Here is a 23529-nt window from a genome sequence, read left to right as displayed (position 1 = left end):
AACGCAGACACACAACAGCGAAGACCACAAAGTCATGGGTTCCCCTCCGTCCACATCCAAAGTGTGCAGAATAATTGTCGCGCCATTGTTGCACGTTGCTTAAAATAATAATAATAATAAAAGTACTTGCAGTGGTTTTGCTGACTCGCCTCTTCTACGAGTAATAAGTGGCAGTTGGTCTGCGGTTGCCTGTCGTCAACTGCCGTCTCGTGCAAATGAAAACTCATAAAAAAAAAACAGAAAAACAGAATCAACTTCAGAGGAAGAAAAGTGACTCGAGACGCGAGTAAAAGCCGCGTCCGATAACAATAAGACAAGCAGACAAGAGGGAACTAGAATGAAGCCAGTCTGGCGAAGAAGCGGAGGGCAAAGCGATTGCAATAATTGTCATCATCATCTTGTGGTCAGCAGGAGGCGCTGCCTCGGACTCAGTTGTAACCCCAGTGGGCGGCTGTCCAAGTGGACAATCAAAGCCAAAGCAAACTATACTTAAAGCAAGTTAACCAGCGACATTTTTCAGATGCCAAGGCGAAGGCGACCAGCAACAGACACAAAAGGCTTAAAAGGCAGAGCAAGAGAGACACTGAGACGAATGCAATGCACACTGAACAAGCAACTAAACGGGCAATGGCTTGAACACAGAGCACAGAGAGGCGCAAAAAGTCTGACCAAACATGGGTAAAAGTGGTTGCTATGGGACAGAGGCGTAGTTAGAAGGGGGTTGTGGTTAATAGGTAAATGAAATGGCAGTAGTTAGGTTGACAAGGTCATTGAAAATCTTGTTATATGAAAACAGTTATTTTGTATAACAGTTTTTGAGCTAAAATTTAAAATTTGTATAACAGTTTTGTGGCATACAGCCAGAATGTCGCATGAGATGATCCCGATTCATAAACGAAGTATAACAGTTGTATAACAGCCGTATAACAGTCGTATAACAGTTTTATAAAACTGCCTCTTTCAAGCTAAATTACTTTTGTTTGTTCTGAAAAACTTATTTTTAGTAATGTATGATATTAGTAGCTAGTGTAGCTACACGGCATTATTCTCCCTTTGCAGACAATTGGTACCGCCCTTGGCAATACATTTTTCCCTTCTACATCTTCCGAACTACGCCCACAGTTTTTGCTGCTGATTTGTGTCCAGTTCTTGGCGGCGTGTTGTGGGCAATCAAAGCAATTGCAGGTCCCCGGCCTGCAAGTGTCGGTATAGAAAAGCAAGCAAGCAAGCAGAAGTAGTTGAAGTTAAAAGCGATGAAAAAACGAGAATAAGAATTACAAGAAAAACCGGCAAAAAATAATGAGCTGCAACCCTTTTGGACTTGCGAATAGAGTGGAGCAGTCGACGACTGAGAAATTAATTAAGGCAAAGGGACTGAAACAGAGATTGCCAACTAAAGCAGCAGAGGCAAAGGCAGCAGCAGAGGCAGGGGCAAGTGTGGCAAGTGATTCGAGTGAGGTGTTGTCGGTTGGGCTGTTTGATTTCTGCACGACCTTCAGCGCAAAAAGAACCCAGCACCATAGACAATTATTTATCTATATGTAGCTGCCTCTCTCTCCCTCGCTCTCACTGTCTTTTGCTTTCAATCTGGCCACAATAAATCTGAGCTCAATCTGCGCCACGCCCCCAAGCTGTGCTACTCTAATTTTTATGCATGACAACACCGCTGAAATCTTTGTCCAAAACTTTGCTTACTCCCTCTCATGCTCTGCCTCTCTCGCTTTGAAGATGACCAAACAACATTCTGTGTACATTTTTTGTCTTCATTTTTGAGCGCCTTGGTTGCTTAATTTTTCATGCGTTGCGCTGCGTTGGGCGTCGCAAGTTTTCATTAAAGTTTGATTAAAAATAAATTATTGGTTATTAAAAATGATTAGTTTGGCAAGACTGAAAGACTGAGGTTGAGATTGAGACTGAGACTGAGAGTGGAGCGCACTCAAGTGAAGTAGCCAAAGCAACGCCTCAAAGAACTTTTATAAAGAAAGAAGAGAATAATGAAATTGTTAATGGGCTCTGCCACAGACACAAAATACTTGCCACAGAGGGGCGGCAATTGATGTGACAATGTCGAGGACAACAGGCAGACAGGGCAACGACGAGGCAACGAACACGCTGCTGATGGTCATTTGAAAGTCAATGAACGTTGTCGTAGGATAACAGCACTTGGAATATGTTAAGCTGCCAACTTGGCTAAAGAAAATTCACATTATGATGGCCATAACAGCTTGACGTTGTAGACGTCGCCTCAATACAGTCATTAAAACTTGGCCCGAAAACACTTTTAATTCTCGCTACGCGATATCCTATGGATTTCTGTAACCTGGCCTGTAACTCATCCATTTGATAGCTGCGCAAAGTTTTCTCGATTTTTATGTCCAACACACGAGTCGCGTTGAGTCAGGGCCGCGTGCATATGGAGAGGCCTGTTTGTGATTATATCTAGTGGTTGCCACATAGCTAGCTAGCTAGCTAGCTAGGCAGTCAGTCAGCCACTTCCCACTCCATTGCAGGCCGCCCACACATGCCACCAACTCGACTCGCCTGTCGCCCCATTCCAATTGTGGTCTAGAGCTGCCTTCCCGCTTCCTTCCCCCTTCGTTAATGTTTGCCAGTATTTTCTTGAGCATTTTTATTATTAGTTTTTTTTCTGTGTGTGCCGCTTGTCATAATTTTTGTTTATTTTGTTTGCCACAACACAGCGCGCTGCTTCTTGAGAAAATACTACTAACGGGGTGGGCTGTTATACACATTACCATACATGCATTTGTGTACAACGCTTCGTATGTGTAATGTGTTTGCTTGTATTTATTTTCATTTCCATACCACGCGCAGCTGTCACAGATTCTAAGACTCATTCTATGTGCCATTTTATTGGCCATACATTTGTTTGTTTTTCTTCAAGTTTGTATACTTATGAAACTGCCCTCTTGTGTGTTGTTGTGTTGTTGCAACAACAATAGCAGCACTTTGTGCTCTTCAATAGAAATGTAAACTTTATAATTTGTTTGTGTCCCCCCATCTGGTTCCCCTCTCTTCGCTCGCGTCGTCAATCTACAATCGGATCCCGCATGCAAATTTCAGTCAGCTTTGACACTTGAGAGGCCAAGCCACACACATACACACACACTCACACACATCATACACACAAATTGATTAAACTGTCAAGTGACTTTATAACTGACAGCGCTGACATTTTGATTATTAATCATTGCCGATTGGCTGAGCGAAGTCAAATGAATGCGTGTGCGAGTGAGACGCAGAGTTGTCTATTTCACTTGACGAGGGCAGCTCGAAAAGTGAATGGTAAACACATAAATAAATAAGTCTATAATTACACAAAATATATATGTATATGTAAATTGTATTTTAGCTGATGTGGTAAAACTCTGAAGAAGTGATTGTTTGAAATGCAAGTTGATGGCAAATATAATTCATAATTGTCTGGCAAAATTTATGTTTTAAATTTATGTTTTAAAATTATGTTTTAAATTTAGTATAGGTTATTTACAAAAATTATCTAAAAATGTTTTATTAGCTGTTAAAAAAGTTGTTTGAAAGTTGAAAATTCAAATAAGCTAAGGTTATTAATAGTTGAAAGGTCTTTTTTGTAGACTGTAGATGGGATGTAATTAAATTGTATTTTAAATTAAAAACTTTAAAAGACTCAGTGCATCTAAAAATGTTAGTTTTATGCCATATAATTATTTTTGTAAATATGTAGTTGCAAAGTTAAATTATCTCTTTATCAAACCAATGAGGTCTAAAGAAACTATTTGTATGCCAAGTAGTTAATCATATTAACGTTTTCTTTAAGAAGTATTCTATAAGAACATTATACATTATATAATATTTTAATGTATATTACTTTATTATATACAACTGTAAAAGAATCTGTTCATCTAAAAATGTTAGTTTTAAAGAATTATTCCTGAAATTATGCACTTGGAAAGTTAAATTCTGTTTTTATCAATTGAATTAGTTTTAATCATAGAAACTATTTCCATCAGTTAATCATTTTAATGTTTTCTTTAAGGTTTATTCTCAAAGCACACCTCTGTTGCTAGCATAACAGTAAACGTAGTGTATCTTGGGCACACATCAATGCGGGCAGACAGACGAACGACAGATAGATGCACAGAAAGGCGACTTGACTTGGCCCATTGACTGCAATGCGGCCCAGACAAGGCTGCATAATAAACCAAAGCTGAGTAGCTTGTCGATGTCGAGCTGCAGATAGATTGCAATGCGGAGCGGTGTGGTGCGTTGAATGAATAAGAAAAGCACTCATGAGTGTTTGATTCAATTGGTCTTAGGCTGCCAAGTTGTCGAGCTTGTCATTAGCTTGCGACACATAATTAAATTTTCATTTATTGCGAGACGAAAAGTTTGCACAACCGGAGCTTAAAATAAAGCTTCTCTCTTGCTGACGCTCTTAATAAGTTTTACGCAAATGAGCCAAAAAGTTGTCAGACAGAACTATCGACAGTAAAGAGCTAAAAGCACCTGTTGCCCAAAGAGAGAGAGAGGAGAGAGAGAGGTTGAATTGTTACTCGACTCGTAAGATAGTTGAGTTACTGAGTTACTTTTATGGCAGTTTTGCGCTTTGAACTTTTGGCTCGCAATTGTGTTAAGTGCGTTTTGATGGCCAATGAATAGGTAGACAGATAAGTTCGAGTTCAAGTCTCCGGCCAAAGGAGATTCATTTTCAAATTGTCGAACACAGAGAAAAGACAATGGAAGATAGTGAAGTGAAGTGCGCAAAAGTTTGCCAAACTGCAAGTTCAATTGAGAGTAAAATGTGGGTTACATTGAGGTGAGTTCGCAGATCCGCAACAAGAACCATTACAACATCGTTGTTGCAAGTGGAGAAAAGGTGCATGCCACCGTTTAAGCAAGCACTTTAAACCAATTGGCCAATCATTAGAAGCTAGTTCCGTTTTTTTTGCTGGGCTAAAAGCACCGGAAAAAGCACACGCAACAACAACAAAGCAAGTACCGAGTGAATGAATGTAACGAGTGAATGCATTCGATGAGTGCGAAAAAGAAAACAAAACAATGCAAAAACAGGCAACTTGGCATGTTAATTACATGTTGCAAGAAGTGTGTAAAAGGCGAAAGAGGAAATCCTGGAGAAGCGGAGCCAGTGCAATTCATAATGAGATTGCAATTTGCCTCCTTGAGGCTTCAGGCAACCAAAACACAACACTGGCAACTAGCAAAAGGGCGAAGCGAAAGCAGTCCACTTAATGATGCAAAAATGCCAAAGAAACGCAGGCGAAACCAAAGAAACCCTTAAGCCAAAAACCCAAAACCAAAAGCAAAAGCAAAAACATAAAAATAAAACCAAAAAAGTAAAACCAAATCTAAAGCTACAGCCCGTTAACTTTAACATACCGTTGGTTTTGAGGCGAGCGGCAGCTTTTGGACTTTCTGCACGTCAGAACAAAAGCTGCTTAGTGCGTGTGTGGTTGTGAGTGCAGAGTACCAGGCTTGATTGACTTGAGTGAGAGTGAGAAGCAATCATGGCAGTCGCATTGTTGTGTCTGTGTGCGCGTGTGTGTGTGCACTCACTCGTTAGCTACACATTTCGTCTGCCCTTTTTTTGGGCTACATTGTCTTTGTTGTTGTTGCTGCTGACATTATCTTGCACTTGCAAGGGAGAGAGGGTAACTGCAGCGCCACCTGGCGGCCCAAGCGCGCATAAAAGACATCAATATTGCTTATATGCAACAGTGCTTTTTTGCTTTGCTGCTCCTTTCGCTCTCTCTTTGTCTCGTTCTAGCTTTCGGTAGCCATCTTGCAGTCAATCGCTGTTGTTTTTGTTGTTGTTGCTGTTTCTGTTGTTTGGCAGTTATTGTAACTACCTTGCTTACTCACACACACACGCATGTGTTGTCGCTCCCTTTCCCACTCAGACTGCACAAATTGCGTTTTGTTCTGCCGCTAGCGCTGCTTCCGCTTGTCTCGTTTTTATTGTTGCTTTGTGTGTTGATTTATGTGCGCTGCATGTGTGGGCGTGTGTGTGTGTGTGTGCGCTCGTATGAGTATGTGTGTGGGTGGCCCTAAGGCACGCCTGCAGCTGAAGTTGTCCTCAGCACAGTCGCCGTCAAACTTCCCTGGAGAAGACATTGAGTGCAGTTAGAGCACAGCGAGTGGGTGGGAGAACGCGTCAGAGGCAGAGGCAGCGACAGCAACAGCAACAAAAGAAGTGCGAGCAAGAGGCAGCGAGAGTGGCTGCGTCTTGTTGCGCATACAAATTGGTTTTAGTTATTAATGGTGTGTATAATTAAGCGGGTGCCTTTTGTTGCCAACTTTGTCTGCACTTTGTTAGAATGTTTCTTAATAATTTGTGTGCGCATCGTGCAAGACAAACATGCTAAGAAGTAGTAGAAGAAGAAGAAGCAGAGTGAGTAACAGCCATAAGCTTTCAATTGCAGCAGAGCGAGGGCGGCAATAAAAGTTATGCAAACGAGAAAACGAAATGAAGTCCAAATTGCATAAACTTGAAACAAAATCTCTTATTGTTCTCTCCAATCGCATTAAGTATTAAATTGGTAACCACAAATCCCATTCACGATTCATTAAACAGCTTACTTATGGCTTTGATGAGCTTGATTAACTTTAGTCAATACACAAACCAAATCAAAATCGCAAGGGAAAACAACAAACATATAAAGAAGGCAAGTCAACAGCTCAGAGTTGAGCTGACCCTTTCAATTAAAAAAGTGCCAGAGACAGGACCCCAAAAAATACCCCAAATCGTGTTTGTCTATCAATCAGACGAACAAATAGCCCAAAAAATAAAGCACTTGGCTCACCGACTTAACAAATTGAAGCCGCACTCGGCAATTGAAACCTAAACCTAAACCTTTCGTTTTCTGTTTTTTTTTTTTTTTTTTTTCCATCTGTTTTCTCATTACGAATGCAGAACGTGCAAAGCGAGAAAAACCGCAGGGAAAAGAAACGGATGCGATATTTCGCTTTTATTTATTTCGCTTTTGTTGCTGTTGTTTTTGTATAAATTTTTATATTTTTTTTGGGATTGGGATTTTATGTTCTTGACGCCTTCATAAACTTTGATCGGCCTTCGATTTCGCACTTAAGCGAAGCAACCCAAAGAAAAAAAGTGCTCTAAAAATAGAAAACGACAAGAAAATCGAGCTAAATGCTACGCAAATGTTGCCTTAACAACTTTTAATTGAATGTATACAATCGCATTCATACACGAAGCAACGAGGAAGGAGGAAGGTTGGAGGCAGATATGTGAAAATATTCATAAATTTTGTATAGATTTTCCGGGTGGTGTTGCGAAAAACTTTTTTCAGCACTTGGAAGAGGAGGCGGTGAGAAAATGCCTACGAAAAAGTAAACCGCAACTTTTCTAATTTATTTTCCATACATTGTGCATGTGTGCGCATATTTTGTGTTAATACATATTATATAATACTTACTTTGTATTTTTCTTTACTTTCTCTTTGCGATGAACGAGGAAGAAAGACCAAATTTGAGCCCTTTGTTCTAAGCAAGAGCGGCAACAAAAACTGGGCTCAGTGTAAGCAAAAACTCTGGCCAGGCGAACTCAAAGAAAAGTTTGCCTCCAGCTTACCAGAGGAATAGAAAGAGTGAGGGAGAGAGAGAAAGAGAGGGAGGGAATACAGATTGAGAGTTTCGGCAGTTCCCCAGTTGCAAGTTTCTAAGTTTGCCCATTTGGTTTGAGTTTGGCATGCCTCTCTTTCTCTCTCTCTTTCTCTCTAGGGAAGACTCTTCATCACTTCACAAATCCTGCCTCCTCACTCCTCCCCTTCACCACTTGTTTGCCCAGTTATTTTGTTAGTCGCTGGTGTTTGTGTTGCATAGTTTTAGGCGTCATAAGATTGCATTTCATTGAGGCCTAAACGCACTGCAAATAAACCAAACTTGTCTCTTAAAGTCTCTCTCTCTCTCTCTCTCTATCAACAAGCATTCCAATTACATTTATTACATTACTCTATCTCCACTCTTTAACCCCTTCTCAACTCCTGCATAATCAAGCTATGCAATGCCAGGAATATCTTATGAGCATTTCACTCATTTAACAGTGACAACATTTACCCGCTTTACCTGGTTTACCTGGCCAGTTAAGCAGCTAAAGCTCTTGCTCCTGCTTTGCCTCACATTAAATTAAATATCCTGCAATGAACATTTTTGTTAGCTCTTGACAAGGCAGCGCATAACCTCAGCGTACTTGAAGTTACTTCGTGTCGCTGGATAATTGAGTTTAGACTGCGCAGCACGCGACCCACAAATGGCACATTTAAGCACAAAGAAGGACAACAAGAAGCAGAATGAAAGAGCGAGAGAGAGAGAGAAAGTCCTGGTTAATGGGTCACACACAAAAACCGCAGGGACGCGTGTAAGAAAAGGGTTTTAATTCTAGCGAAATGCCAAATGGAAAATGGAAAATTAAAACAATTTATTTAGACAATTCCCTTCAGCTAAGCACGCATAAGAAAAAGATAGATTTAGGATTTCCCCACGATTTTCAAATAACAATACACATGACCTATGATTTATGTTGACACTTAACCTTTTTCTTATATTGGGGGCAAATGTCTTTCGCCAGGGATTCACTTATTTATAGCCAGCAAAAAAGAAAACAGCACAACAAACGTGCTCAACCTGAGCTCGAATTAAACCGCAAGTACGTTCAATGCCAAAGGAAAAAAAAAAAGAATTCCATTTCCATTTACGAAATTTCAAACCAACAAATGCCAAAACGCCATTTCATAAATTTTAATCCTTTTTTATTGCCAAGGAATGAATACAACCAGTTTCGCTAGCTGCCATAGATGAGACTAGAGAATGTACGGCGAAGGGAGATAGGAAGAGAAAGAGATAGGGATAGAAAGTATAACATTGTGACAAGCAAAAGGTGCGCGGAAAATGGGGAAAATGGAAAGTGAAATACACGAAACTCATTTCCGTCGCACGCTTCGCTGTCTTGGCACTAAGCGAAGAGGGCTACAAACGAAGGGTAACAATATCAACTGACAGCACAGGAATAAAGGTGAAGACTAGAAAATACTCTATAAATTCGAAAGGGAAAATATAATTGAATTGCTTTTAATGTCTAAAGAAATAAGATTAAAATTATAACCCAAATATATTTCATTATTATGAAAATGTTTTGCCATTATGTTGGACTATTTGGTGTAAAAATATGGATATAGATATAAATATAGCTTCCAAACATTTTCCACTGAGTTTGCATTCATTAAGATGAATATAATATTATATATGAAACTCTATATAACAAATACAAATATGTGTCTGATTACAAAGGATACTTATTAGATTTGTTAATAAGTATCCTTTAAAAATAAATGCCAAATTATATAAATATTCGACAAGAATAAAAGAATGAACGCAAAATTTAATCAAAGTAGAAGAAATGAATCTCAAAACTTCTCCTGCAGTTAATATTATTACCAAAATACACTATCCGTTGTTCACTATGGAGGGCATAACAAGTTGTGCTTAACCCTTGGCAAGTAATGTGAAACTAACCAACGGACATGAGAACTACAAGAGGAAAAGAGGTGCGGCAATTGTGTGAGAGGGAACAGATAGATGGAGAAGAGAAGGGCAAAGGACAGTATGAAAAGGTAAAAGTGCTCAGTGCAGCACTAATTACTTTGGCACCTCGCATTACGACTGTGACTGTGTGTGTGTGTGAGAGAGACAGAGCGGAAGGCGCAGAGGACATGGCGGAGGCGTATACTTAATGTCAAGCATACGCCACGTTGAATGCCTGCGGTTAGCTGGGCAGCTCTCACACATAATTTAAATGGCAAGTTGAAAACGTACATATGTGTGTGTTTTTTCCCTTTCTTTTTTTTGGGTCGACATTTAAATATATTATGCAGGCGAGGGAGAAACAAATGAAAATAGCGCGCAAAATGGCGAAAAGAATGCGTGCGAGAAATGTGCAGACCAGGATAAAATGGGATGCGATACGGACAGGACAGCACAGACAGGATGTGAACAGGCCCCCCCCGGATGCGTCGCACTCCCTCACTCACTCACTGACTCACTCACTCGCTCACTCGCATCGTCGTGTCCTGTCGCGCTTAATTTATGCATGTCTAAGCAGCCGAGTTACCAATGTGTGTGTGTGTGGCGTGTTTGTGCCTTTTGAAATGACATCAGGACAGGAATCAAAATGCTTCTAAAGTTGGAATAAAGCGCAGAAAACTGCATGCGGGGAATTTCGTTGGCATAGCAATTGATGGCGCATGAACATAGTGAATAAAATTCATGAATGTCATCAAGTGTTGCAGCAAATAACTGAAGTGCATTCATTCTACGGGTTTGTGAAACTGAACCAAGCTAGATTAATAACAGTCTGATCCACTTAAGAGATTATACAAAATTTATTTAGGATATAGGACAAAAATCAACTAGAGTTGAATGAAGAATTTTTATTAAAAGTGAATGAAAGAAAATTATATTTATACAGTATAAAAATACCTTTAAAAAAGGTATTTTATATAAATTTTACACGATTTTATGGCTATAAAGTATTAAAAAGAAAACGATTTTTAAACAAATAAGCTTTTGCAAAATAATTTCAATGAATAATTAAAAAAAAATTAAATTGATGAGTAACAAAAACCAAATAGAAATGATTACGAGACAGACAAATAAATTACTGCAAAATCAATACAACTAATAATTTAGTTAATAATTACATTTTTGTTAAAAAATTTAATTTTAAGTTTTTAAAATTGTTGATGAAAGCTAAGAGTAACTAATAAAAATTGGATGCTAAATAATAATAAATTTTTTGAATAGGAACAAGACGAAAAAATAAAATTTATAAAAAGAAATCAAATATTTTATGCACACTTACTAATTTTATAAAGTATTTAGCTTAAAACCCAGAAAGAAATTTGCAAAGTTCCAATGAAAATACATTAAAATAAACTCCGCAATAGAAACACATAAAATAATAGAATTCATTGACGAACAAATTTTAAACTAAAGCATAAGACTATTAATGTAATACAATGCTTTTGTATTGAAGAAACAGAAACAAAAAAGAAATGTGAAATAAATTAAAATCAAAATTTTGTTTGAAGAGTCTCAAAATCTATAAAACACTTCAGAGATCAAGCTGAAGCATCATTATAATAATCATCATCATCACTATCGTCATCATCATTATCATCATCATCATGAACATCAGGTTGGGATGATCGCATTGGAAAGCACAATCGTTGAGGCCCATTAATAATTTCCGAGCTTTAATTGTGCCACTTCTCGCGGCGTTGTCAATTCTAAAAAGCACTTTAACCAATCAAAAGTTCAACAAACTGTTGCACAAGTGGCAAATACACAAAAACAAACACAACAACAGAAGCAACAGCAGCAGCGAAAAAAAAAAGCGAAAAATTGCGACACGCGACATTAAAAACGTGGCAGGCAATAAAAATTGAGGTCAACAGCAGCAGCAGCAGCAACAACAGCGACAGAAGAGGCAGCTAGCTAATGAATAACAAAGGCAAAAAGCTACAGCTGAGAGGGGTAAAAAATGGAGGAAAAAAAAGTGAAGCGAGGTTTATCAAGATGCGCAATTAAATATGGAAATGTGCAGAAATGGAAATGGAGGCAGAGCAATGCGGCATGTTGCACGCTGCAACAGCAACAAGAGCAGCAACAACAACAGAATGAAATCTGCACACGCGACAAGTGTCATTAGCAATGCCTTCCCCCTCTCCACTCCTTTCCCTCTCTTCAATGCTGCCACTTGACACCACAAAATACAAAAAAACAACAACAACATCGAGTGAAAAAAAAACTTTAAAACAATTAAATGTCATTTTGTGGCACATTTTATTTAGTAAAAAGAGGGCGACGCTGCGGCCTGCGGGCGTGGCATTTGGAATGTGTTGTAAATGGAGTGGGGAGAGGGGGAAGTGGAGAGGGGGAGAAACTGCTGCTGCTGCTGTCGATGTTGTTGTGTATTTAAGTTAAGTGTTGTTGTCAACGCATTTGCGATTATTTGCTGCAAATATTTGAAAATTAAACACAAGCCCACGAGACATCAATGATGTAAGGAGCGGAGAGCGGGGGGAGTGGGGGCAGAGGGCGAGGCACAGACATGCCTAAAATTTGTTGAGAATTTATATTACGTGTCGACAGTTACAACAACAGCAACAATAGCAACAGCAACAAGGGCAATAAGAGAGCAGCAGCTGTTAGTTGCTGTTGTTGCTGCTGGCAAGGTTAGAACTGGGGGCAGGCACAGACAATGCAAACAATTTCAATTTGCATGTAGAAACAAGGACACAAATACACATTCGCACTCTCACACACACACACACACTAGCACTCACACTCAGTTGTAAAATTGGTTGCCAAAGTTCAAAATGCAACTATGCGGGGTCCTGTTCCTGTCAACTGCCAAAGAGAGAGAGAGAGATAGAGAGGGGCACACACGCAGAGCGGTGTCAACTAGAAAGAGATAGAGAAATGTAAAGCAAGGAGCGACGACGTGGGGCATTAAGTGGCGGTTAGGAACATTTGTGGTTGTACTTGCTGAAAAACATATGGAACTGCTGAAAGAACGTGTCGCCAACGATGTCGATAAAGACTCTCAGGCCAAGAGAACATGTTGCCACAATTATACTCGCTATGCCTAGGCATGCATCGAGTCGAGAGTGTGTTTATACAGCTTACATAGCATATAGACGCACACGTTTCTATAGTCTACCTATCGGAGATGTCACATAATTGCGTGTAAGACAACAAAATATACGATAGAGACTTTTAAATACATTTCAAACCAAATTAGAATATTGTTTAAAAGATTTGCAAAACTTCTTCTAATTCAAATTCCGAGTAACCTATTTTAAATGCGACTCAAAGAATAGCCAACAATCGATTGTCCGATTTGAATATAATAGAAGTATCAGATAAATAAAATTGCTAGCAACAAACTAGCAAACTAGACCTTTGATTAAAATTCGCAATACTTCTATTAATTCAAATTCCTATTAACCTATTTTATATGTCTTTAGACCATTGATTGATTTGAATATTATTGCCGTCTTTTGATAACTGAAATTGATAGCAACGTATTTTAAATGTTTTTAAAAGCAAACTATGATAAACTATCGAACGATCATAAATATATAATTGTTATAAAAATTAAGAAAAAACTTTTTAATATACATTTATAAAACGATAATATTAGTTTGAAATGCATTTAAAATATGATATAATATACATCTGGTAATATACACTATGAATAATCTAATTTAAATGCATTTAATCTAATTAATTATTAAATAATTGCTATTTACTTGGAAGTTGTCATATTTTCTACATATGTTAAAGTTTGGTTCATCAAAATATGCCTCTAAATATGTAACTAAATTTGATTTCAATTGATGAAAAATATAAAGTTGCGGAAAGCTCGAATTTAATTTAAACCCAAAAACATCGTTCACCTATTCAATAGCACAAACTTTATTCTAGTACACAAACTAATTTAGAGAAAAACGAAATGCAAACAGTTAATTTTGAGCAGCACATATTTTTATTAGATGTGGTAAATGCATTAGCAATTTAATTTGTTATCGAATATTTTCGTGGTGTGCAATTTTAAGTTTGTTGCGAATGTAAATACAAATAAAAATTTAGCTAGTTGCATTTTAGCTGCCTGTTAATTTGATTAGTTGTCATATAAATAAAATGTATTCAATAAAGAACTCAAACTGATTAACAATTTATCAAAAGTGTGGTTATAATGTGGGTTAAAATGAGGAAATATTTAATTTTTAGTATGTTGTGAAGTGCAGAGAAAATAAATATTTTTAATTAAATTATACATCTTATTTTAAAAATACTTTAAAGTAGTTATGAACTCTGTTTAATTCTTATTTATTTTCCAACATATTTTGCAAGCGTTAAATGTTAGCTTACGATAATTTTTAATGCTGATAAAAACAGTTCAAGTCAATGAACTTTTGCCAAGATTACAGCTCGCGCACAACAAAAGAAATTGAACTGAGCAGCTGTCACTTTGGCTTTTAAGTGAAGAACTATGGAATTCAAAGCAGCTTCTCATACAGCAGATGTTCAAATAGCGAAATTCCTTAACCCAAAAGGCCAAAGGGGAAATTTCCCCCTCCACACACAAGTAGGATCCACGCTTTTCACTTCCATTCATCAGAGCACCCCATTTTAATCTGTTTGACAATTTTCAGCAGCAGCAAATGCGAAAAGGCAATCCCCCCGAGTGAGAGAGAGACATGACATTTCACCTGCTGCTCGACTACATCTCTGTTCCCTGTTTGCACATATCCATATCTATATCTCTCTATGTAGTATGTTAACGTTAAGTCTGCTGCACACACCTGATGAAACTGTCAACTGTCATTTAAATTTAATCGCATGTTGTTTCTCTCGCTTTGCAGTTGTCGCCGCGATTATTGTCACCAGTCTCCAGACTCTCTCTTCTCTTTCCCTTTCCCTGAACATTTTAATTACTGCACCACAAGACAACAAAAGTCAACCCGGTTTGCGACCCATTCATTCCCCATTACTTTGGCGGCCCTGCTTCTGCTTCTTCCACTTCTTCTTCCTCTTCTGCTGTCACTCGCTTATCGCTTGGCTTTATAAAAATAATAATATAGAGAGACACTCATTGGGTTGCTCCCTGTCTCTGTCTCCGTTTACATCTCTATCTCTGTCTGTCGTTTTCTCCTTCTCTTTTGCTGTTTGTTGTGCTGCTCCATTTAGATAAGTGACACATAAATTAAGCAATTTTCCTTTTATTTTACTTGCTGTTTTTTCTCCCCGTTTCTTTCTCTCTCTCTCTTTCTTTTGCTTGCCAGCATAATAGAATAATTATAAAACAATTGTCAAGTTGCTTATATTGCTTTTAGCTTCCCTTTCAAAGCATTCTACACTCTTTCATTTTCCCATTTTGTCAGCTGAAAAACTGCTCAAAGTAGTTATGATCGTTGCTTTATTAGCCCCATTCACATATATATTTGTTTTCATTACGAGCACTCGTTCTCGCACTCGTTCTCGCACTCACACTCACATTCCCACTTACACTCACACTCACATTTCCCATCACTCTCCATTAAGTTTATTTGCCGCATTGTGTTTTATCATTTGTGGAACGCTTTTCGAGTGTTAGATAAACATTTTGACAGCAGTGTCATAAAGTTGCCTTCCGATACGATTATCACATTGCCAGGGCGGAGCTTACTTTAGAAGAGTTAAAGAACAGTTCAAGAACTGCGGGTAACGCTCAATGTTGCTTAATTCCAGTTGGTAAATAACACAAAGTCAATTAAAGCACAATGAACTTGACTAAATTTTGTTCTCTGCTTTTCTGTTTTAATTAAGATAGTGATATTACGAAAGCTCATTAAAGCTATACACATTTAATATAGAAGCTCATATACAAAAAAATATTTTTTAAGTCAGTATCTGCTTATGTTATATCAAATTTAAAAGAAATAAAGCTAACTTATCATGTTAAGTTATATATTGTTTCTAATGAACTTTGATATAATGAAGTTGGTAATCTAGAGTTTATTAAAGCTCAGTGATTATAAAAATGATTTACTAAGTTTATTGAATAATGTACAAAGTTAAAGCTCATTAAAGCTGTATTTTCTACCTAAAAGCTCCTATACTTAGAACTATCTTTATCCTCTTAAGGCAGATACAATTTAAATGCATTAAATTGAACGCAACAACTCAAATAAGTTATTTATTCTTCTACAATTTCATTTCATTCAAAGCTCATGCATAAGAATGAGCTTTGAAAGCACCGTTGGCAAGTAATTTCTCAATTATGCAGCGTAAAAACCAATCAAAGTTGCAATTGCTGCTATTTTTTTGTATTCTCTGCATAATTTCAAAATAAAACAGACTTTAAAACTGACAAGAAAAAAGTGTTTTTCCAAGAGAAAACTCAACTGAAGGAAGCAAGCACTTAAAAGCACAGCTCGATTCTATTATTGTCTGCCTGCCTGCCTCTGCTTGCAGCTTGAACTATTGCATAAATTGTACTTAATTGTTTCATGAATAAGAAACAGCTTTGAAAGCAACACTTTTAACTGTAAGCTCAGCAAAGTGTCAACTACGATATACTATAGTATTCTATCTGGGAAATCTTTTGCACCATCTAGTTTTCAGTCATCAGTTTGTGTGTGAGTTGCTAAAGTGATTTGGGATGTGCCACCTGTTAATTGTGGCCCAGAGACAAAGCAGCCTTTTGATTGACAATCCAGCAAGAGTGACACCTCATTTCAAGCTCAACGTCGAGTCAAGACCAACATCATTTAGTGCCCGAGATTGTTTGGAGTTTCAAGAAGGCGCTGCCTTTGTTCGCTTTGTGTCGCCCTGTAATTTCAGTCACAAAAGCATTTCTCACCTCGCCAAAGTGAAGATGAGTTACCTGCAGTCGTACTTTAGGTATTTGGCCAACAGATTAACACCTTTTGCGAGTGCTTGTTGTCTCAACACAAAACTTGTTCCTCATCTGGCAGCAGCAGCAACAGCAGCTGCTGCAAAAAAGACTTTTTCTTTTTTTTTCAGTCCAGCATTTATTTCGAACCGAACGTTCGTTGTTGTTCTCGTAGTTTGGTTTCGTTTGGTTTATAATCAAATGCAATGGCATGACTAAAAATGGAATTTTGCTGTCTGCACTTCATCAACATGCGGGGCCCCAAATGACTCAAAAGGCCGAGGAGACTGAGAGACGGACGGGAAAAAGTCAACGCAACATCCCGATGGCTGCAACTCGAACCCAACCCGTTCCCAACACGCATTCCTCATGCCATACAAAACAATTGACATGCATTGTTGTTGTTGTTGCTGTTGCACTGACAGCACTGAATTGTCACAGCGGCAACAAACGCGTATCTCAGACTCCCTCTCTCTGTCTCTCTCTCTCTCTCGCTCTGTCTGCTGCCTTTGTCAACTCGTTGCCTGACTGCAAAATGCAATTTTCCAAAATGGCCAACAAAGGCTGGCTCACTCAAAACGGGTTTTTAGCTTTGAAAGGACCTCGCCGGAGAGAATTGCAGCAAACTGGAACTGGTTCCTTCTGTCTGCTCTTCATTTATCAATAGCTACCTCAACTGCCCTCTCTCTCTGCCCCTCAGCATATATCGGCAATCTGAGGCCGGTTTCCTTTCAATACCATTTGATTCTCTCTGTTTCCCTTTTGCCAAGTCTATCTGTCCGTCCGTCTCGCTATCTTTCTGTCGCTCTCATTCGTTGCGATATCATTTGCTGTCTTTTGCTCTTCTGCCGCTAAAATTAAGATCAATATCGGGAGCCTCAAATCGGGCGGTAGCCGGCAGGTGGCAGATCGCCTTCTTCTGCGCTCACTTTTTCATTCTCTGATTTATTTTCAGTTTCCAGTGGCGGAAATCGCTTAATACGTGGGACGTGCAACGTGCAGCCCATTCGCTTTTTTAGCTTTTCAATTCAATTGGCGCGCTTTGATGTCCAATCTCCTTTCCCCCTGCAGCATTCATGCCCGCTGTGGCATGCCCCACACTCCCAACCCCCCCCCCTGCTCTGCCTCCTGCTCTGGCTGGTAATTTATTGTATTCGTTTATCTGCATTTTCCAGGCGCTTATAAATTTCGTTTCGCTTAATTTGCTACAAAGAACTGCAGCTCAGCTGACTTTTATGGCCAGGAATTATATTTCCAGTTGCCCCAGCGCACAGTAGCGCCATCTACGGCCTGCCATGTGCAACTTTAATTGGGTTGGATTTTCAAATTGTTGAATAATTTGTATGATAATCATTTTACGTCTATTACATTAGCTAATTATCGGGGAGTCTTGTGCAAATTAATTGAAAGTATTTTCGACTCAAATGGGCGTTAATAATTTGGTGGCGAGAGTTGCTGCAAGTGAAAACTGAAAGCCGAATTAGCATGTCATACCGTAAAAGCAAAAGGAGGGGGAGGGAACAGCTAGCTAATCGATAATTTATGAGCGGATATAATGTTGAACTCAGACGAGATAAAAACACGGGGGGGAAGTGTAGCAAACCTGTAACATGTTTATAAATAGCGCTAATGAGCAAAGCAAACGAGGCAACTTCAACTTCAACTCGAACTCCAACTCCAACTTCGACGGCGACTGCGACTGCGACTCTTGTGGCACGTCAGTCACTCACTTCGATTTGTGTCGGTGTCAACAACATTGACTGCAAAAGGTGCACAGCAAAAGAGGGGAGAGGGAGGGAAGTTGTAGTAGATTGTAAATTGTTTAAACAAGCAAGTCGCAGTCGGCACATTCGACTTTGAACTACGAGTTGCTTGATTCCTCCTCTGCTCTCTGCTGTTTAAGCAATCACTGTGTAAATATTTACCCAAAAGGTAAAAGTAAATTTAAGCATTGTTTATCTGTTCCCAACCCTCTCTGTCCCCCCTCCCTCTCTCTCACTCTCTCTCTACGTTCACTGCGCATTAACCAAGTATTTGCCTCAAATATTTGTGCTGCATTTTGTGCTTGATGCAGACATCAAATGTCGAATATTAATACAAGTCCGCATGTTGCAAATACAACTTGCAACATGCCACTTGAACAACTCGACTTGTATTTATGTTGCACAGCCATTTTGGCTTTCCGTTTTGCATTTTGCATTTCACATTTGCATTTCGGCCTCTGCCACATATTGTTGCACATTGTGGATGCTTCCTAGTCAAAATTGTGCTCCACTCTCTGGCAACCAAAAGTGGCCTTAAGTTTGCTCAAGTTCGGCCTAAGTGTGAGCTATTATTTGCGGTTGCAAGTCATCAAGTCTAGTCGTTAGCTTCATAACGCTGGCTAAGCAAAATTTCTCACAAATTAATGTGGAGAGTATTTATTATATTTCAATTAGCTTGGCACTCAAAAACGTAATGCTTAAAGATCTGTAATAGCAGCTATTTTCAGGGTATTGACAGCTCTAAAACCATTTTCAGCTGATCGTTTTCCTTTGCCAATATTTATTTCCATACTTGATAATTTTATTCTTGACGATATTAACAGCCCACGAGTATTCCAAGAAAATATTCAGTTGATCATTTTCTGTTGATTATTCTTGTTTTTATATAATTTACACTCTACTTCAAACTTTAAATATTTCCAAGAAGTCTTTTCTATCCTACATATTTCTAATTCTTCTTCTACATCACATAGGCAGATTTTTATTATTTTTAATTTTTATATTTCTGAGATTTAGTTTCTTTTTTTACAATAGACACTTACAATTTATTATTACTTGACATGCATTGTATTACACCTAAACATCGCTATGGATAACAATCTAGTAACAGTTCTGAGTAATTTTTAGTTCTTCCATTTTTTCTGATCATCCTTAACATAGATACTTGCGATTTTTGGAACTGCTTTCTAGAAATTCCATGACTTGTTTTAATAATATTAAAGGGTTCATTTAGTCATTTTATTCTGGCAGTAGCTCAATCTCTCTCTTATTTAATGGATATAATATTAACTTAAGAATCTTTATACAGAATATTGTTAAGAGCGTATCTGTATATAAAAATATTTTGAGGAATTAGAGACAAAACTCTCAACTCTCTTTCATCCTCTAATGCAGTACTTTACTAATAACCTTTTTCCCCTTCTTTTAATTCCAGGCGACATTCTCTCTGGCGTTTGCTTTGTGGGTCAGCTGGACACACACTCACTAGGCGGCTTTCTCATCCTGCCGCTGTGCATTTACCTCTCGATCGGAGCTCTCTTTCTGCTGGCGGGTTTCATCTCGCTGTTCCGCATACGCACCGTGATGAAGACGGACGGCAAGCGAACGGACAAATTGGAGCGTCTGATGCTGCGCATTGGTTTCTTCTCGGGACTCTTCATACTGCCGGCTCTGGGACTGTTGGGCTGCTTGTTCTATGAGTACTACAACTTTGATGAGTGGATGATTCAATGGCATCGCGACATTTGCAAACCCTTCTCCATACCCTGTCCGGCAGCACGACCGCCGGGAACTCCCGAGGCGCGTCCTATCTTTCAGATCTATATGGTGAAGTATCTGTGCTCGATGCTCGTGGGCGTGACGTCCAGTGTGTGGCTGTATTCCAGCAAGACCATGGTCAGCTGGCGCAACTTTGTCGAGCGATTGCAGGGCAAGGAACCGCGCACTCGACCCCAGGCGTATGTCTAGTATGAGACGGCGGCGGTGGCGGCGGCTGAGGCGGCGGCTAACGAGAGTTACTTGGCGTTTAGCACATAGAGCACTAAAAAACAGTCCTCTCCTCTGAGAAATACGGCTAACCCACCCCCGCATCCAGATGCAATTGAATCCTCCTCATACAGCTTTGTATAAAGTTCATCTTCTAACTCTTTCGTCCGCCTTTCTCGCCCCTCGTCCTCGTTTCGCGCTCAGTTCTCTGGCAACCGCAAGCAAAATCAAAAGCTATTGTTTAATATTTAGTTATAACCGAAAGCTGGAGCTCAATTGCTGGCTTTCTTGTTGAACCAAAACTATTCGCATAAGTTTGAGAGAAAGAATATTACGAGAGTAGAGTGTAAGAGCATTATAAGCATAGTTTATTCTAGTATTCTAGCGCATTCTAGTTGTTATCGACAACCCACTCCATCCCCCATCCCCCATCCCCCCATCCATCAACCCCACATTCGAAAATGGTATACGAAGATTTTCCCCTTTTCGACTTGCATTTAAGTAGAATTTCATTTGATTTATGTGAAAGCTTTAAATGTGCCCTACAATTAATGAGAGACGTACTTATAAACTAACATACAAATATATGCATAGCCACACATAGAATACGATATATAAATATATACAAAGTGTAAATGCAGATTGAATTACTTAATCCAAAATCCAGTCAAATTGCACTACGAACTAAATGTAAAATACAAAATACTTGACGACAAAAATGATAAAGCTTATGGGTAATTTTGTGGCAAAAATGTTCCGCACAACATTATTTAAAGTGAAAGAAAACATATACCATAACATATTTTTATTTTAAGTAAAGAAACTAATCTTATAGCTCTTGATTAGCACTTTTATTAGAGCTAAAAATTATTTCCGAGTTATTTTTCTGTTTTAAACACTGGGAAACACAAAAAACTTAAAAAAATGATGTATTTCAAAGTAAAGCAGAAAAAGTTTCTAAGAGCTATTAGAATACCCTTTACTCATTTTTAAAATTGTTTCAGTTTAGGTTTTTTTCACTTTAAATAGTGTAGCATGGGACACGTTCGCCATTGAATTAACCATATATATAAATCAAGATATAACTAACGCAACTACTCCTACGATATATGATGAAAATGGTCAATGATAAATGTATTATGTAGCAATAAATGTCCTCCATGTGCTAAACTTAAAGCGAATTAAAAGCGTAAATTTAGAAGTGTAACTAGAGCTATAAACTATGATATAAACTATTGTATATTTATTATTATGTATTGTATGTATTTGTTACAACTAATTCAGTTTTAAAGCCAAACGCGTTTTTATTACATTTTTAATGACGTTGTAGTCATAACACTTAAGAACACACCCATCCTTACCCTACCCCACCTTCCCCCTCAACCCTACATCCATTGTGAAAAATTGCATAACTAATTAATTAAGTCAGATCTACAATTAAGCGAAAAGAACAAAACAAAAAAACAAAACTGCCATTTTAACACATGTGTTGACGATGATGATGAGTTTTAATTGTTTTGCAATTTCTATTTAACAACACAAATAATGATTGCTCTGTTTTTAATTTGGTGTCCAACAAAATTTTCAAAAACCTAGCATTTAAGTGAACAATTATTATTGAAGCGTAAGAAATGAAGTGCAAATGAAATTCATTCAATTCATTTCGATTGCAATTACATTTACCATACACAATACAATACAATTCGATTAGAATCGCTGTAAAATAGAAAACTCAATACGTATGAACATTTAGCGAACAAAAACCAATTACAATACTATCATATAAGTGTGTGTATACATATTAGAACAACAACAACAACAAATGGCAAAAACTGCAACAAATGGCATAAAAACAGAAACAAAAAACGCAAAAAACAAATATGAACAAATAAAACTTTATTTTATTGTTAAAGACTGAAAATGATTTTGCATTTCTTATTTGGGGAGGAACAAGGGAAGCAAGTTACTCAATTATCAATTTGATTGCATTGAGTTTTTGTTTAAATTTTAGTTACATAAAGAGCTTCATATTTCAGAGAACGAACTAGGTGATGGAATTTTATAAATTTGGTTATAGAATGAGATATTTCATTAAACTACTGACTGTTCAATGAACTGGCTGATTTAACAAAACACTTTTTGAAAAGTAAATGTCCGAATTTTTTAAAAATACTACAATTTAAAAGACTATACTTACTAGACTTACTTGTTATTCGTATTCCAAATTAAAATATATTTAAAATGGAGAAGGCGCTTTTTACAATATTTAATGATACGAATTTAGAAAACATAATTAAATTGCACTACCTCCATATTTCTTTAAAATAAGTTGTATCTTTTCATACTATTTGAAGAAATCATAATTGAAGAAAATGTTTCGATAAATTTCTTTATTTTAAAATATAACGACTTACAAAAAAACTCTTACCGGCAAATATTGATTTGTTTGAAGTCTGCTTAGTATTGAGCCATTTATTTCAATTCTAAAAATGCTCAATTCAATTTTATGATAGATGAAATGTTTTATTATATACAATATTAAAATTAACATAAATACATAATTGCAATATTACTAGCCTAACTTCTTTCATGCCCTTGGTATGTTTTGCTTTTTATTCTAATACAGAAGATGTATTATTAAAATAATAACGGATATTTGAGTAATTGAAATAATTATACTATACTAAAATTCACTTTTTCTTTAGATGTCAACTGTTTATTCTTATTCTAATTGGCAACTCAGTAAAATTAAAAAACAATGGCACGTAACTATAAAAAATAATTTAGTTCGCTGTCGTCCACATTATACAGCTGGGATTATAACATATATTGGGGTCATGCAACTGTGTAGAGTTTATGAAAATGACGCAATTTAACTGTAAGCTGCAATATTTGTGGCTCATCTTCAACTAATTGCAATTCTGACAAGCACTTGTCTCATGTTTTTTGGCCGAAAACTTTTCCCATTACAAACAGCTGAAACGTTGGCTTATCCCTCGCACATACACACACACACACACACTCGGAAATGTAGTGAACATACACACACTAACACACATTCACACACTAAAAGCGATAGCCACAAAGCAGCTTGAAATTCAATCATAACTTGCCAGCAACCGCAGCTACAGCATAAACCTTCTTCCCTCCTCTCTTTCAGCTCTTCCTTGAGTCACATGGCTGTAAGCGTTGAAATTTACGAGTAGTTGGGTGAAAAGCGTGAGGCGTGAGAGGCGTGGCAAGTAGGCGGCCACCTACACATGAGCGAACGAACGTCCGTCCCACGCCCATATAATTTTGATTACA

General features: G+C 37.8%; 1 protein-coding gene across 1 annotated transcript in view; it reads left to right on the top strand.

Moving 5' to 3' along the window:
• Window positions 1–21073, top strand: part of LOC133844151 (frizzled) — a 114397-nt gene extending 93324 nt beyond the window's left edge. Inside the window, exon 5 of the mRNA XM_062278007.1 lies at window positions 19673–21073. Within this exon, the coding sequence (XP_062133991.1) occupies window positions 19673–20205 (533 nt within the window). The 3' untranslated portion in view covers window positions 20206–21073. The remainder of the gene's footprint in view (window positions 1–19672) is intronic.
• Window positions 21074–23529: the final 2456 nt, after the last annotated feature.

The sequence above is a fragment of the Drosophila sulfurigaster genome, chromosome 3 (assembly GCF_023558435.1).
Source record: "Drosophila sulfurigaster albostrigata strain 15112-1811.04 chromosome 3, ASM2355843v2, whole genome shotgun sequence".
NCBI lineage: Eukaryota > Metazoa > Arthropoda > Insecta > Diptera > Drosophilidae > Drosophila > Drosophila sulfurigaster.
The sequence above is the reverse complement of the archived record's forward strand: the minus strand, read 5'-3'. Positions and strand labels throughout refer to the sequence as shown.